This window comes from Endocarpon pusillum (assembly GCF_000464535.1).
Source record: "Endocarpon pusillum Z07020 unplaced genomic scaffold C716229, whole genome shotgun sequence".
Taxonomy (NCBI): Eukaryota; Fungi; Ascomycota; class Eurotiomycetes; order Verrucariales; family Verrucariaceae; genus Endocarpon; species Endocarpon pusillum.
In genome coordinates this window covers 189,431-203,790 of record NW_006913567.1, presented here as the reverse complement: position 1 = coordinate 203,790, position 14,360 = coordinate 189,431, and the positions used below count along the sequence as shown (strand labels likewise).

General features: G+C 50.5%; 6 protein-coding genes across 6 annotated transcripts; 3 read left to right on the top strand and 3 right to left on the bottom strand.

The window, feature by feature from the left end:
* Window positions 1–469: 469 nt before the first annotated feature.
* Window positions 470–1,780, bottom strand: EPUS_01416 (uncharacterized protein; the record flags this gene model as incomplete). The annotated part of the gene is made up of 1 exon (XM_007788359.1): window positions 470–1,780. The coding sequence occupies one exon, from the start codon at window positions 1,778–1,780 to the stop codon at window positions 470–472; it is 1,311 nt and encodes a 436-aa protein (XP_007786549.1).
* Window positions 1,781–2,629: 849 nt separating this feature from the next.
* On the bottom strand, window positions 2,630–5,081 carry EPUS_01415 (uncharacterized protein; the record flags this gene model as incomplete). Its single annotated transcript, XM_007788358.1, has 5 exons — window positions 2,630–3,622; window positions 3,675–3,926; window positions 3,988–4,717; window positions 4,767–4,781; window positions 4,942–5,081. The coding sequence occupies 5 exons, from the start codon at window positions 5,079–5,081 to the stop codon at window positions 2,630–2,632; spliced, it is 2,130 nt and encodes a 709-aa protein (XP_007786548.1).
* A 1,418-nt stretch (window positions 5,082–6,499) lies between these two features.
* Window positions 6,500–7,486, top strand: EPUS_01414 (uncharacterized protein; the record flags this gene model as incomplete). The annotated part of the gene is made up of 1 exon (XM_007788357.1): window positions 6,500–7,486. The coding sequence occupies one exon, from the start codon at window positions 6,500–6,502 to the stop codon at window positions 7,484–7,486; it is 987 nt and encodes a 328-aa protein (XP_007786547.1).
* Window positions 7,487–8,535: 1,049 nt separating this feature from the next.
* Window positions 8,536–9,781, top strand: EPUS_01413 (uncharacterized protein; the record flags this gene model as incomplete). Its single annotated transcript, XM_007788356.1, has 2 exons — window positions 8,536–8,833; window positions 9,213–9,781. 2 exons carry the CDS (start codon window positions 8,536–8,538, stop codon window positions 9,779–9,781), a joined length of 867 nt encoding a protein of 288 aa, XP_007786546.1.
* Window positions 9,782–10,861: 1,080 nt separating this feature from the next.
* EPUS_01412 (uncharacterized protein) lies at window positions 10,862–11,443 on the top strand (the record flags this gene model as incomplete). The annotated part of the gene is made up of 1 exon (XM_007788355.1): window positions 10,862–11,443. One exon carries the CDS (start codon window positions 10,862–10,864, stop codon window positions 11,441–11,443), a length of 582 nt encoding a protein of 193 aa, XP_007786545.1.
* A 1,060-nt stretch (window positions 11,444–12,503) lies between these two features.
* On the bottom strand, window positions 12,504–14,147 carry EPUS_01411 (uncharacterized protein; the record flags this gene model as incomplete). Its single annotated transcript, XM_007788354.1, has 2 exons — window positions 12,504–13,530; window positions 13,603–14,147. The coding sequence occupies 2 exons, from the start codon at window positions 14,145–14,147 to the stop codon at window positions 12,504–12,506; spliced, it is 1,572 nt and encodes a 523-aa protein (XP_007786544.1).
* Window positions 14,148–14,360: the final 213 nt, after the last annotated feature.

The following is a 14,360-nucleotide window of genomic DNA, read 5'->3' as shown; positions in this document are numbered from 1 at the left end:
CGAAAGCACAGTCTGAGACCTCAAGGGACCTTTGAACCCCCATTGACGATACCACATCCTGTCTTGCAGTAGGTGGGCTATGTGCCGCAAACCATCCTCTTCCTCTCAACCATCAATGCCCACTCTCCCCTATGCTCGCAGCGAAACTCTCTCATCACATCTTAGACCAAGAGTATGATCTAGTAATTGACGGAAAGAGCAGGCTCTGCAAAAGTTCATTCGGGGGGGCCACAGAAGCATATGACAAGATCACCCATCAAGAAAAGTAAGAAAAGATAGAGCACGGATACCCGAGACCGAGACTCATGCGTCATATCAATCTGCTTCGTATGTAGAGACCAGCCCGCTCACTTCGTTTTTTGATCTCGATCTCTGCGTTACGCATAGCACGTACGTACGCAGTCGTTCCAACTATCCCGCCCCATTCTATGATTCATTCAATCAAAAGGCAAAGTAAAAGAATATAAACTCAACCACCACCAATTCCGCCGCCATCCAGACCCTCCCCCATTCTCCCCCTCCCTTTACTCCTCCGCATAGGAGCTTTCCGCCTCCCAGCCACCGTCGTCGCTGCAGCTGCACCCTGCTGTCCCTGTCCCTGTCCCGCCGGCACACTAACTCCTTCTGTCTGTTGACTCTGACCAGTCACACTCGCCATGACCGCATCCTCGCCATCGCCATCGCCATCGCCATTTCCTTCCCCTGCTGTCTCATCGACCGGCGCCACAGGATCGCCATCCGGGTCCCCTCCATACTTGGCATGCCATATCCTACTCTCATCGATCTCATTGATATCCAGCGGTTTACTCCTCAACCATCTCATTCTCGGTCCACCCCTCGCCCTTTCCGAGACCCGGAACCCATAGATGCGAGGCTCGTAGATCTTGCCCTTTCCTAGACCCGGCGCCACATTCGAGGTCGCCATTCCGTTAATCACGGCGGGTTGTTCGGGTAGGATGATAGGCTCTTCTTTGCGCGTTGGGTAAATCTGCGATGTTGGTGGCATTCCGGGGGCGGATGGTAAGGTTAATGAACTGGATCGCGATGCTGTGACGATGGTGTCTGAGTTGTTCTGCTGAGTGGTGATGGCTGATGAGTCCTCTTCTGCCGTTCTGTGCCGCAATGATCGCGGGCTGAGGTCAAGGTCGGGAAATGTCATAAAGAATAGACAGCCGAAGGTTGTGCCGAAGAAGGCGCCGTCCACGGCTTGGAACCTGCTGTTGGGAGGCGTGTAGACATCGAGGCATCCAGGGCAGAAGAGCTTGACTGTTTCTTGGCCGGGGGTGTCGGTTCGGCCGACTGGGAGGACCTTTACGCCGCTGCAGAAGACACGGGGGCAGTGGCCGAAATGGCCGAGTTCGTACTTTTCAAGCATCTGTTGTATGCCGGGCCGAGAAGTGATGAAGCGGGCATGTATTAGGCCGTAGAGAAGCTCAGCAGAAGATTCTATCACTGAGGCATCGCTTCCGGCTCTCATATGTCTTCTTGTTTCGTGGCTTGTCCGTCGTCGCCCTAGCTCATCCTGTTCTTCGCCCAGTAACCCGTCGTCTTCCTCCTCTTCCTCCTCGTCTGATATGGCAGAGCTGCCTGTTTCTGATGGCTCGACGTCCAAGATCATCTCTAGAGCATCTTTATACATAGGGACTTGGGATTGTAGGCCCGTCAGGTTGAAGTCGTCCTCTATGAAGTCTTCACTGACCTCTGCAAAATATTCATGCCCTATCAGCGAGCAGAAGGATGAGATCCAGCTCTCCGGCGATTGTGAAGATGTGACTGACATTTCTGCCGAGGAAGTCGGTGATGCGGAAAAGAGATTATCTGCGGAAGCTGAAGTGGAGTCCAGCTTTGGCCTTGCAGGGCCTGTGGGCGCTGGTGAGATATCGTTTAAATAACAGCGTGTCCAGCAGTGGAGCGCTCTTCTCTTCCCCTGCAGACACCGAAAATTCAGTGCACGTCTTAGGTGTGTCGAATTCCAGAAGTCTCAATGCTTTGTGGTTCCAAAGTTGTATTCAGTTGCGCCAAAAGAAGTAGATTCGGAGAGTTGGGTACGTAATATGGTCTTCGCCCAGCCTGATCCACAGTTTGCGGCGGCGGTTTGAAGGAGGTCATACTCTTCGGATGTCTAGAGTAGGGTCAAGGCGGTTTCGCGCAGCAAGACATAATCGCAGGACTTAGTTCAACGAAGAAGCGGCAGAGAATCTGCGGGTCAAGACGAATGTCGAAGGCGTACACACTGATAGATGCCCCTAGGAATTCAAGGCACCAGTGATTTAATCTGTGCGGAAAGTTGCGCACGCTTCGTAATGGCTTTTGCCTGCGTTGTCTTGACAAGCAATGCAGGATACTTTTAGTTTCGAGATCCTCGCCTGCCCGGTGGGTGAGAATGAAAAGCGCTCTCATACACAGCCCCTCTTGAGTGCTCCCGAGAAAAAGTATTAATTGCATAGCTGCGGGCCTCGGAGGAACCTCCTACAGTAAGTACAACCAGTCACCTCGACTCACACGCAGTATATCTTTCATTGAGATTGCCTACTTTCGCTCTACACGATTGGTCCACTATCGCGAGTAAATAGGTGCTCGAGGCACACATGTCAGACCGCATGTTACAAGTAGGGCGTATCGAACAGAATCAGAAAAGCTCGCCCATGATCCTGGAGAATTCTTGTTCGTTCCCAAAGACGCTGCTCATCCCTTCTGCCCCTGCCTGACTTTCACTGTTTGTACCAGCATAACCATTGAGTATATCTCCGTTCGCCGAAGAGCCCATGAAGTTGGGATATCCCCCCGCCAATTCGAACAGATTCGTCAACTCGTTGGTGAGTTGTTGGCCATCCAGTGGACTGGCACCAAGCTCCGAAGCGGTATTCCTTAGGCCACTATTGAGCATTGCAAGTTCCTCCATGGGATGCCCAGCAAGACCAGCCATTGCTACGGCAGCATTCGAATGAGCGTCTGCAACCTCCCCTTCCTGGTCTGATGCAGAGTGACCGTTCCTAGCGAGTAGGCCGATTTTCTCACCTACCTCCCTTAGGCCTCTAATGGTCTGCCATAACTTTTTCGAGATATATGACTTCGTACTGAAGCCTTTGACAAGATCCAGGGCAGCATAAAACTCGTCACGAGTTCCTCCAGCAAATTCGGCAGGTGCATGAGCTACCGCCAGAAAGATGACTGCAAGCGATTGCACTAAGAAATAATTGTAGCATACCTGCTGAGTACGGTAGATATCAGTGGTCTGATTAATTCGGGTCAACACTAATATTGTGTCCTTGGCCACGTCGACAACAGTCCTTGCATTGCGGAGATTTTCTATGATGCTGGTTGCGGAATTCAAGATCGGCCGATAAATCGATATCCTTGCCTGGTTTGCACGCAGATATAGCAGTAACCGCAATCGCCGGCGGCCACGATTCGGGATTGCTTCCTCGCTGGCCATCTCGCTTCGATTGAATTGCAAGCTCTCTGGAACGTCTTTGTACCATTGTAATAGTTGATAGTCGAGGAACCCAATATCATCACCCCTGGCATTAGGGCCGGTTTCATGCGAAATATTATAGTACCAGATCTTGGAGGCGATATGGTTGTATTTCGTGATCTGTTGCAGATAGGGGCTGGAACCATCCTAGGATAGAATGTGTAAGTTAAAGGTCAATCAGTGACGTGCAACGACTCACAGGCTCTGGTAGGCTTGGGTCAATATCCGCATCCTGAAGAGCGAAAGGCATGCCCATTCCGAAGCTCCATCGTCGATCAAGTGCGTAGACAATCCAAAAGAGCTTTGTTGCAGAAACATACTCCGCTTCGTTATTGAAGGACTTCAACAATGATTCCCTGCGATGAAGCCCCATCTCAATGCATGAACGAGCAGCAACACCGATAAGGCGCCACGCTTGACCTTCGTCACCTCTGTTGAAATAATACATGGCCTAGATATTGAATCAGCCCGGACTGGAGTATTTCGGTCCATAAGGACCCAGAGACTCTTACAGCAACGCATAGCAACGATAGTCCCTTTGTGTCCGTCGGACCCCAGAACCTCGCGGTCAATGCAGGCTTCAACGAATCAAAAATCTTCAGACCAAGATCGCTTTGTCCGTTGCCTTCCACAACCAACGCAGCCGCCAGTATCATCTTTAGCAGGTTAGTTTCGTCGTCATCTATGGTGTCAGCCCCCGGCATGTTTCCGATCCCAGATTTCAATGCGGCCTCAAGAAAAGTCCACAGCCTGTTAACATGCTCTATCAAAGCCTCGATATCAAAAATTGGGTACATTATGCCAATCTCCTCCTCGTAGACTCTGCAAAGTCTTACCGCCTCTTTCCGACTTATCGACCAGAGCGGATCTTTGGAAGTATGGGGAGAGACGAGGCCAAGAGGCGAAGCTGTTGCTGTTCTGTCATCGAGCATACCAGCCTCATCAATTGCCGATCCTTGGGTGATTCCCATGGTTTGTAACGTTGAATTTGCAACGTCAAACCCGTATGCGGAGCTGGTGGGTCCATGAAACCGCGGGACGCTTCTCCGCTGTCGGTGAGGCGAAGAAATCGAGGATAGTTGTCCGCTTGTCGGTAACACTTGGTTTTCGCTGGTAGGGTATGTTGTCTCGTGGCTACAGTTAGAAGTATTTGGGTGCTGTCGAAGCGAATTGAGGTTGGCAAATAGCATATCGACTTGTTGCTGTAAAGATGCGATATGCATCCTCATATCTTGGAACTCACTATCCAGTGTTAGCAGAAGAAGCCTTCTCCGCTCCCGACGTAACTTACGTGGAATCTTTGAGACTGGTCGAACAGCAATTCGGAGCATAAATGCACTCCAAGGACAAATTGCCGCATCGTTGGCAGGGCTGGTTGCCGTTGCACTTTATCTTTCGTCTTTTGCATTCATTGCTTATGAGCAAAGTGAGCCAGAATGTCTATGGTCAGGTGGCATCAAACTTACCATGCAATGGAGATGTAACGATTCCGCTTCGCGCGGGTGTGGTTTCCACTGCTATCTTCTCCCTTTCTTTTGCTTGCCTGATTCTGGACGACAGATGATCTGTTGTCGTCATCATCATCATCATAAACGGTCCCGTTCATCACGAGTATCGAGTATAGTAGGTGTGCCTGTAGATCGGAGACATTTGGCCGCAAAAGAAATTCAGTAATTAGCTCCAATGACGACGGGGACTGCGGAGATGTTCTAGTGTAGTGGATGAGCCCAATTGTGGCTAGATTGGCAGGAGCCACGGTTAAAGCCAAGTCCCCAGCAACTCAGCTATCGGGCTCTCGGTTTATACCTAATCAACCCTAAGTAAATGTACTAGATACATACCTCTCGCGCATGAAATGTGTATGAACTGTCAGTCTATACAGGAACATCCGAAAGTTATCTGACCAACTGTCGTGGTTATTATGACTTTGGCCGCTGAGCGGTAGATTTTCTGGACTTATTGTTATAACACTTGAGGAACAAAAGCAGAGTGAAGACATGACAAATGCAGTACTATGACACTTTTGCATATTTTGAATCCTCGCAGCGAACTGTGCAGATAAGGCAGTTTTGGATTAATACTATACAGCTTGAGGTGCACATGGTTAAAACTATCAATTGAGCACAAATTTTTTTTGAAGCTGTGCAGTTACTTGAGTGCTTGAAAAAGTTTAAGAAAATGGGTGCGGATGATTAACCGCCGGACGCTTGAGACTGCTGAGTTGCACAATTACCTTAGGACTGCCAGTAAATGCAGAAAATTTTTTACTGCTTCACGAAAGATGTTTCGTGTACCGCCACGGGAGTGCCTCAGAGTATTGCCTCCAGGGGTCCCTATCAGTAGCTGTTTCAGGCGAGAACATCAACTGGTGCAAAATGCCATCTGGTGTTGAGAGACAGACGCCTCAAGATTTCTGGTAAATGATCACAAAAATTCAATATAAAAGGTTTTTGCACTTCAGAGCTCTTGCGCTTGCGATTTCGACTTCTTGTCAAGCTATTCACCAAAGACAGCACCAAGGCAGATCGTCCCAGCCACACGGATGATACTTAAGTCAGACAAGTCTCCTGCGACATTTGGCCCCATGATACCGGCAAGCACACAGCCAACACTACAAATGACCTGCAACTCGAACATGAAACGTGTAAGAGGTACATGACCGAGCAGCGCTCCAACAGGATCTTGAGGCATTGTGTCACCTAATTTGGTGAATACAACGCAACTACAGGTGTGGCCATCTGAACCCACGACACAAGCGTGCTTCAGGTAGGGCCCTGTGCAAGGTTATTCATAGTTCAAAAGAGCATCTCTTTCCTCAAGTTGCTTTTTTTCTGCTACTCACCGTGTTGATAATCCTTTTCTATTCGTTTCTCCTTGCGGTACCGTTCATACTGAATTACATCCATCGCGCTACCTTGAGCTGCAAACCAAACAACCTCCCTACTGAGTCTTTTCTTTAATTCCGGCTCAACGTTAAGCTCATTCTCTATAATGTCTTCTCCTACTACTCGTGAAGAGCACAGAATGCCAGCAGCCGGGAGCCTGAGCTCCGAGAAACGAAGAAGTCCGCCGCCACCAAGAACTGCCCAGGTCCCGCATCAGGACAACAGCAAGTCAAGCGGTGATGTCAATCTATCAGAACGCTCCACTGCTCTTTCGCCACCAGCAGCTGGAAGTTCGAACCCTGAGGGACGAAGAACACCCGCAGGGAGAACCCCGTCGCTGAGTCATGATGACAATGGGAGGCCTCGTGGTGCAGATGTGTTACCTCAACGGCCAGGCCCCACAGCCGGAAGTGCGAATCCAGAGAAGCGAAGAATGCCAATGGCGCGGCCAGCTCAGTCACGGTCCAAGGAGAATAGTGATCCACATCATGAAATTGAGTTCTCCGATGGTTTAATGCCTGAAACACCACCACGACGGCAGCCAAACACATCACCGTCTCGACTTAAGGCCTTGAATCCCAAGAACAGTTCAAATGGCGAAGATAATTTACCCCGTGGCTCCATGGCTAAACCACCGCCACGCAAGTTCAATTCACCACAGTCTCGGCTAAGGGCTTTGGATCCCAGGAACATATCCAATGGCCGGATGCCACCTTCCGCTCATTCTGGGGCACGGTACTGCGATGGAACGAATTGTGAATGGCGTCCTAAATCCATCCGTACAGAAGAGGAGCTGGCGGCCACGAAACGTATGCTTGTCAGGGCAACAGCCGAAATTCAAAGGTTGAAGATGATGGGGCCGCAAAAGATCCAGCGTGACCCAACTGCGGTAGTCGGTGCAGCTGAAGGCCCCGCGTATGAAGACCAGAAGATGCATAGCAACACTCAGGGAGTCAGAATGCCGCCAAGGGAGAGGCAAGGTCAGACTCCGCCGAGGCGACAACGTGAAGGAGCAGGAATAATGGGCAATATCCCTCGTCCTGCTGCAGCGTGGAGGCCGCCGCCGGCTCTTGCTGCACGGCCTGGAGATCGAAGCCCTCCTCCACAGGATCAAGATTTTGCATAAGGAGATGGGAGTTATTAGGCGTGCGCATCGCGTTGCATACCTAATTGGTGACGTCCAGGTCGTTGGATAGATAGAGAAAATGACGTGCGCTGTCTGATATGTGGTCAGGGAGATTGGATAAGTTTCCGTTGTTTTTGTAGCTCTTATTACGTCGCACATTTCCGTACAAGGCAGTCGTACCAGAGGTGATTGCTCTCATGTCAAATGCCTACAAGCACCACCGCTACCTGCATGACCAAAGGTTCAGCCTTAGGCATCAATTCAGATTGATGCTAAACTTGGATTTAGGGGGCATTTAGGGCAGAGAAGGCTTGGCACCAACGTCAAACCACTGCCTGCATTGCATGACCCAACCTCCTTTTACATAAACAGCTTCTCGCCAAGCAAGCATCCCATTTAATAGCCTGGGCTCTACGGAGTACTCCGTATGGTGCACCCGAACAGCTCCCACCCGCCGGTCTGTCTTTTATGAAGCAAGTGGTGGCTTCTGGATGGTGGCAGGGAACTATTTTCAACCATGCAAATGATCTTAGTCTCAGTTGAACTTATGGAGGGTTGGCGGTACAGAATACTCGTGCTTGTAGTACAGAGTACTCTGTACTCCGTATTAAGGTCAGTAATGCTTGATGGCTAATAACTTACCCGATTGGGGGGCTCAAACAGCTCCGCGCATCAAAGCGAGGGGCGGGTGGGCAATCTCGATTGACACGCCGAAGAGAGGCTACGGAGTATTGATGCTCAATCACAATGCACTTGCGTCAGATCGTAGTGCCCACCCCCCATCAAATCAGCTGTGCCCAGTCAGGAATGGTCTTACCAAATCAAGGAATCGGGCAATAACGCTGCAGGTGGAGATCACAGCTTGTCTCGACGACATCCCTCGACCCTGATCAACCCCATCTTTATATCGAAATCTGCTTATCGCTCTCATCTACACAAGCCGTCTTGCTGCATGTTACTCTAGTAAGGGCACTCGCTACACTCGTTTCCATTTGCATTTCTGCTAGCATTCTCTAAAATCCTCCTTCAATTGTTGCTTTGCTGCAACCATGGTTGAGCTCCGGAAGCGCAAAGCTGCTGCCGAGCCCGCACCGCCCCCTACCGCCAAAAAGAACTCCAACCCTATCAAAAAGGCTGTCGACAAAGCCAAAGAGGCAGTTCTTGATGCGCCAGCCAAAGCGACAAACGGAATTGAGAAACTGGCAGTTGGCGACACCATTCCTCTTGATGGATTTGGCGGCGAGGTCGAGACTCATACCGGCGAGAAGACCAATCTGAAGAAACTTCTCGAGGACAGCAAGGCAGGCCTTGTTTTGTTTACGTATCCTAAAGCTTCAACACCTGGTTGTGAGTATTATCTCTTGTTGTTATTTCGCTCCTCATCTTTACAGACATGATACGGCCACGTTGCTGTTGATGTCTCGTTCTCATCTGATCCAACGGTCTGGTATTGCAGCCTCTGAGGAGCTGCACTCCGTCTTGATGATCGACGATGTTGTAATCGGGTTTAATCTGCTACATGCTTTTGCAGGAGTATTGTGCACCTACTGGTTTGTTTGTGATATTACAGCCTTGCCTCGAAATACTATCTCTGCAGCTTTCTTGTTGATGGATGGTGGTACTTATGTCGAAGAGCACATTTCTTCTCTCAGCAGCAGCGACAATCTCAAGACGGTTTTCTGTACCCAAACCTAGTCATTTCTAACGTCCAAGCTGCGCGCAACAGGCACAACGCAAGCTTGTCTCTTCCGTGACAACTATTCTACTTTGACTGAGTCGGGCCTCTCAGTCTACGGCCTAAGCACTGACTCACCAAAATCGAACACCACATTTGCAACTAAACAATCGCTTCCTTATCCGCTGCTATGCGATCCTTCCGCTAAGCTCATTTCTGCTATCGGTTTGAAGAAGTCGCCCAAAGGCACGAGCCGTGGCGTAATCGTCATCGACAAGACCGGCAAAATTACCGCCTGGGAACAAGGTGGTCCACAGCGAACTGTCGACGTTGTGATGGCCGTCTTGCCGAAGGGAGACCAGACGACTTTCGCTGCAGAGGCAGCTCCCCAACAAATGGCGGAGAATGGAGTGGCATCGGCAGATGCAGAAAAGGCCTCCCTGAACGGACAAGCGGCTGCAGTGTCCACAAGTGAGGCAGCTAAGATTGAACAGGCGCCGAAGCAGCAGTTGCATGAACAAGGCACTTCAGAGCAAGTTCAGACGGCCAACACAGCGGCCGAGGTGGCAGACTCGGCGGAAAAGATCGATCAGCATGTGCAGCTGGGACCATCAGCATAGGAACTTGGTACCCCAAGTATCACAGCTCAGTAAGCTAGCATCAACCATTATTTATCTTGTCTACACGTGCATGGCTCTTTATTCTAGTAGTCTTTATCATGAAGACTCGTCCCGAATCTCAGTATGTCACGTATCGCAAAACCTATGCCATCCTCACCTCGATGGGGTTTACTGGTGAAAGTCCGAACGTGCAAGACTCGAACCCTTGCTATAAGTAAGTGGAAGGGACTGGTCATGCTGCCAAATCGTGAGTAGTAAGTAGTACTCGTAGCCTCAAGGTAAGGTGATATGCTCTTTGTGGCCAAGGTGCCCGCCAGGTCAAATACTAGTAGCACAATCCCGTCCTAAGTTTGTTGAGCAGCATATCTCTCTACTCACGAAGTAGCCATTCCTTTTCTTCGAGAAGGTAATTCACTTGGCAGAGCACGGTTCGCCCATGATCGTTCAATGCCCAAGTTCACGAACCATCATCGTTCTAATATGGCATATAGGCCCTATAATGATAGATTACAGGCTCCATGCTTGCAAGTGCCCGTGCCATATTAATCGTGTGACCGTTTGCATCATTGCTCCACTTTTGCGACGGAAGGAAAGAGTAGTCCAAGGAGGCGATGGAGACTGGATCGAGTCCAGTGGCATGAAAAATGGGCAGCTGGGCTCCACCTTCCCCGGAGATGCAAGGAGAAATCGAAGTCTGGCGAATGACGGAATAATGATCGGCCTGGGTGCGGTCATCTACTATTCCTTTTGTGGTTATCGGGTCCAATCGGACTTGGGAATCCTTCTCAGACGAAAATTTTGCTGCAGTCCAGACTCTTCAATAATAGCTTTAAAACTTTCACAACTTGCTGCACACACTGCCACACAGAATTCACGATATCATTTCCATCACATCACGCATCCCGTCAACTGTTTTGACAGACCTTTAGATATTTGACGCGGCTACAACTATCAAACAGCCATCAGTTGTCCTTGATTCCTGCTTAATCGACGATTGTTAAAACCAACACTCGACCACAAATTGTGATCCTTCAGCTCATCACCCTCTACCGTTCTAATTCCGTCTCCGTATCTACTATAATGAAAGTATTCGCCTCAGATTGTACATTCGACTACTCATGGGAAGAGGTGTCCACTGCCAACTGGCGGAAATACTGCCCTTGGAACGACAAATCACCTCACGTAATGGCGGTCGACACCCTCTCTCGCCGCATTGAACCCGACACCGGTATCCTCCGAACAGAGCGTCTGATCACCTGCCAGCAAAATGCACCGCAGTGGGTAGTCTCATTACTGGGCGGCGGTACCACGTCGCACGTCTACGAGGTATCATATGTGGATCCAGCCAGCAAGAAAGTCACAATGTGCTCCACGAATCTGACATGGAGTAATGTCCTGAGTGTTAGAGAAACGGTGACCTACCAACCTAGCAAAACGGACCCATTAAGGAAGACGGATTTCAGTCAAGATGCTAAGATCACAGCGCTCTGTGGGGGGTGGCAAAAAGTCAAGGCGAAGATTGAAGAGGCGAGTGTGGAGAGATTTCGAGAGAACGCGAAGAGAGGACGAGAAGGATTCGAGGCCGTGCTGGAGATGAGCAGGAGAGTGTTTGGAGAACAACGGGAACTAGAGTTGAGGCAGCAGCAGCAGATGGTTGCATGAAGAGATATGCAATTGACGCCAAATCCTCCACCGTTCCAAATCATTGCTCCTCCTTTCACATCCTGACGACTCATACCAGCAACGATTCCAAAAACTCGCATCCTTTCTTACCCGCATAGCGTTTGGCGTTCAAAAGATGAGGAAAAAGAGATCCACCATTGCATAGTATCGCATCAACCGTTCGCTTTTCATCAGCATCATCGAACTCCGGCGTTTTACTACGCCTCCATACCCAAATCCGATAGAGCACATTCGGTCGGCATAGCGCACAAGTCCTGTCATCTGGCCCACAGATAGATACATCTAGCCGGAAAGTAAAGCTGGAACGAGAGTCGTTATAACTAGAGATACCCAATATACCTGCGTCTATCTGTACAACATTAGATCAGACCAAATAGAATACATCAAACTATCAAACCTTGTCTCACATTTGATCCTCTTAAGACTTGTATCAGATGACGCGTTCGTCAATCAAGCTGCTACTTTTTTCATACATAGTATTGTACACAGCAACTATCTGACTCGATCATCCCCAATATAATATCGTACACAGTATCAAGTTACACAGGGATCATCCCTCAACGTCACCACCACATCTCTGACTTGTCAGGAACAGCAGGACCGGAGGCCGTCAAAGAGGCAGTTATCAGTGGGGTGAATTTTCGACCAGGCTTGACGTGGCTTGACCTAGCTATCTTGCTCTGTTCTGGCCCTTTCCAGCTCCAGTCCCATCCAGAGCTAACGTTACCCGACCGATCTCAATCCACGTCCACGCCAGCCTATTGATGGGCGAGCCAGTCGAGGCTCTGGTAAGCGTCGATTCGATTCGTTAATTTGTTCTGACATCTATCCGCCGAGTCAAAGACCGAGACATCACACACGCTATGCAACGCACGGGCGCCATCCAGTACTAGTAGCCACCAAGGAGTGCTGGGGTTGAGGACAGGAAGCGGATAGTCTTCAAACTTCCCATATGCATGCACAACTCCAACTTGCTGAACCCATGGTCTTTTTTTCCCCCTTTCTTGAACCTCATCATCATCTCAAGAATCCAACCCCATCAACCCATCAACCCGCCCAAAACGACCCTCTGCACACCCAGCACCTCCCTCTTCCCGCTCTCCCTCGCGCCCCCCTCAAAATCCCGGACCACACCCCCGACGATAACCTTCCGTAACCTCGCATCGGCTTTGGCGAACATCTCGCCGAGGCCCTGTGCGGTGCCGTGCACACACACGGCGGGACTGTTGATCAGCCCGAGGATGCGCTGGTAGGCGTCGATCAGGACGTCGCAGAGGGTGGCGAAGACGGTGTAGAAATCCGGGGCGAAGGGGAGGGGGGGCGTGAGGAGGTGGGTGTAGGGTCCTTCGGAGGCTGTTAATGTCGAGTTGGGGAGGTTCAGGTCCAGGGTCGAGGGGTTGGCTGTAGGGGTTGGGAAGGAGGGGAATGTGCTGCTGGTGGTTGGAGGGTTGGAGGGTGCGGTATTGGTTGAGTTGGTTGTTGTGGTGGGGGTTGGTTGGGAGGAAGAGGGAGCGGTGAGGGACAGGTTTGTGCTAGAGAGGTTGGGATGGAGGGCTGTGATTGTGTTGTTGTTGTTGCTGTCTACGGTGGTGCCAGTGCTGGAGTTGCTGCTATGGTGATGGTGGTGATGGCGTTGGGGGTCTGAGGAATGTGAGGCAGAGCTTTGCTGGAGAGGGAGACCGATTTCTGGTCCGGCACTAGAGGAGGTTCGTCGGGTTCTGCTGGTTGTGGCGTGAGTGGCTCGTTTGAACATGTGTGGGATGCGGGCTCGACTCAAGGTCGATGCTGTGCTACCATCTGGAGGATGAATCTGTTGATATGACTCGAATTCTCCAAGAAGGGAATTTAGAGCTTTAAGAAAATCGTATGCTGCCGTTGCATTGGCTGCCGCGGATGCTGCTGAGTTGTTCTGTGAATGTACATCGAGGATTGGAGGAATGGAGAGGCCAAGGAGCAGGTAGTTTGTTGCACGCCGAGATAGCTTAGCGGCGGTGAAGTTGGGCCATTTGGAGAGGTCTGTTCGGGAGAAGTGGACTGTGTTAAACCAGAAGACACGGCCTTCATGGCTGGAAGAAGGTCACGAAGGTCAGCGCGGAACAAGTGCTACGAAAGCAGTATGATGAGAGAGTGGAGCGTACGCTTTTCGGAAGTAATCCAGGGTAGAGATCCTCTTGCTCGCCATGTCGTAAATATGCTGGTATAGTATGTCTGAGTTCTGGTTTCCTGCTACATGTGCGGGCGCAGGAGGTAAAGCATCTCCTGCGCTACCTGAGATGTGCACATGCTCGCCGTTCTGAGGCCCTGCTATCGCGCTTTTGCTCAAATGAGGGGGGGTTTCTCTCCTATGACTGCTTGTATACGACGTGACGAGCATAGTTCCTTCGACAGCCGGCTGAGGTATCTTGCCCTCTTTCAAGGACGGCTTGTTTGTCTGGAGAGCCAAGGGTGCTGTCTGTGTGCGGTAGACATCCGGCCTTTTCTGCGGAAGAGGGTGAGGCTCGGATGATCCTGGCTTGTGCGTTTCGTGGAAGATCTGATCCAGGGAAGGGAGAGGATTCGATTGATATTTGTGCTTCTTGCTTGGTGAGCGCCGTAGGGAGTTGGACGCTTTGGACAGCAATCCTCCCGAGGTGCTGCCATCCTTAATGCTTCGGGAGGCGCTGGAAACCGCATCCCTACTCATAGTAGATATGAACAAGTCTTCCATCTTCAGCCTCCAGCCTTCAGCCCCTTGCGCCGTGCATCCAAGACGCACACTCGGTGTGAATTTGCGCCGCGGGACGCTGCAGTCCCATCCAGAACATGTGACCTTTAGATGATTTTGGCGTGGGATGGGTGACCCTGTCAGACAGAATAGTTAGGGATCCAGCAGGGGATTGGCGACAAGGGGACAACA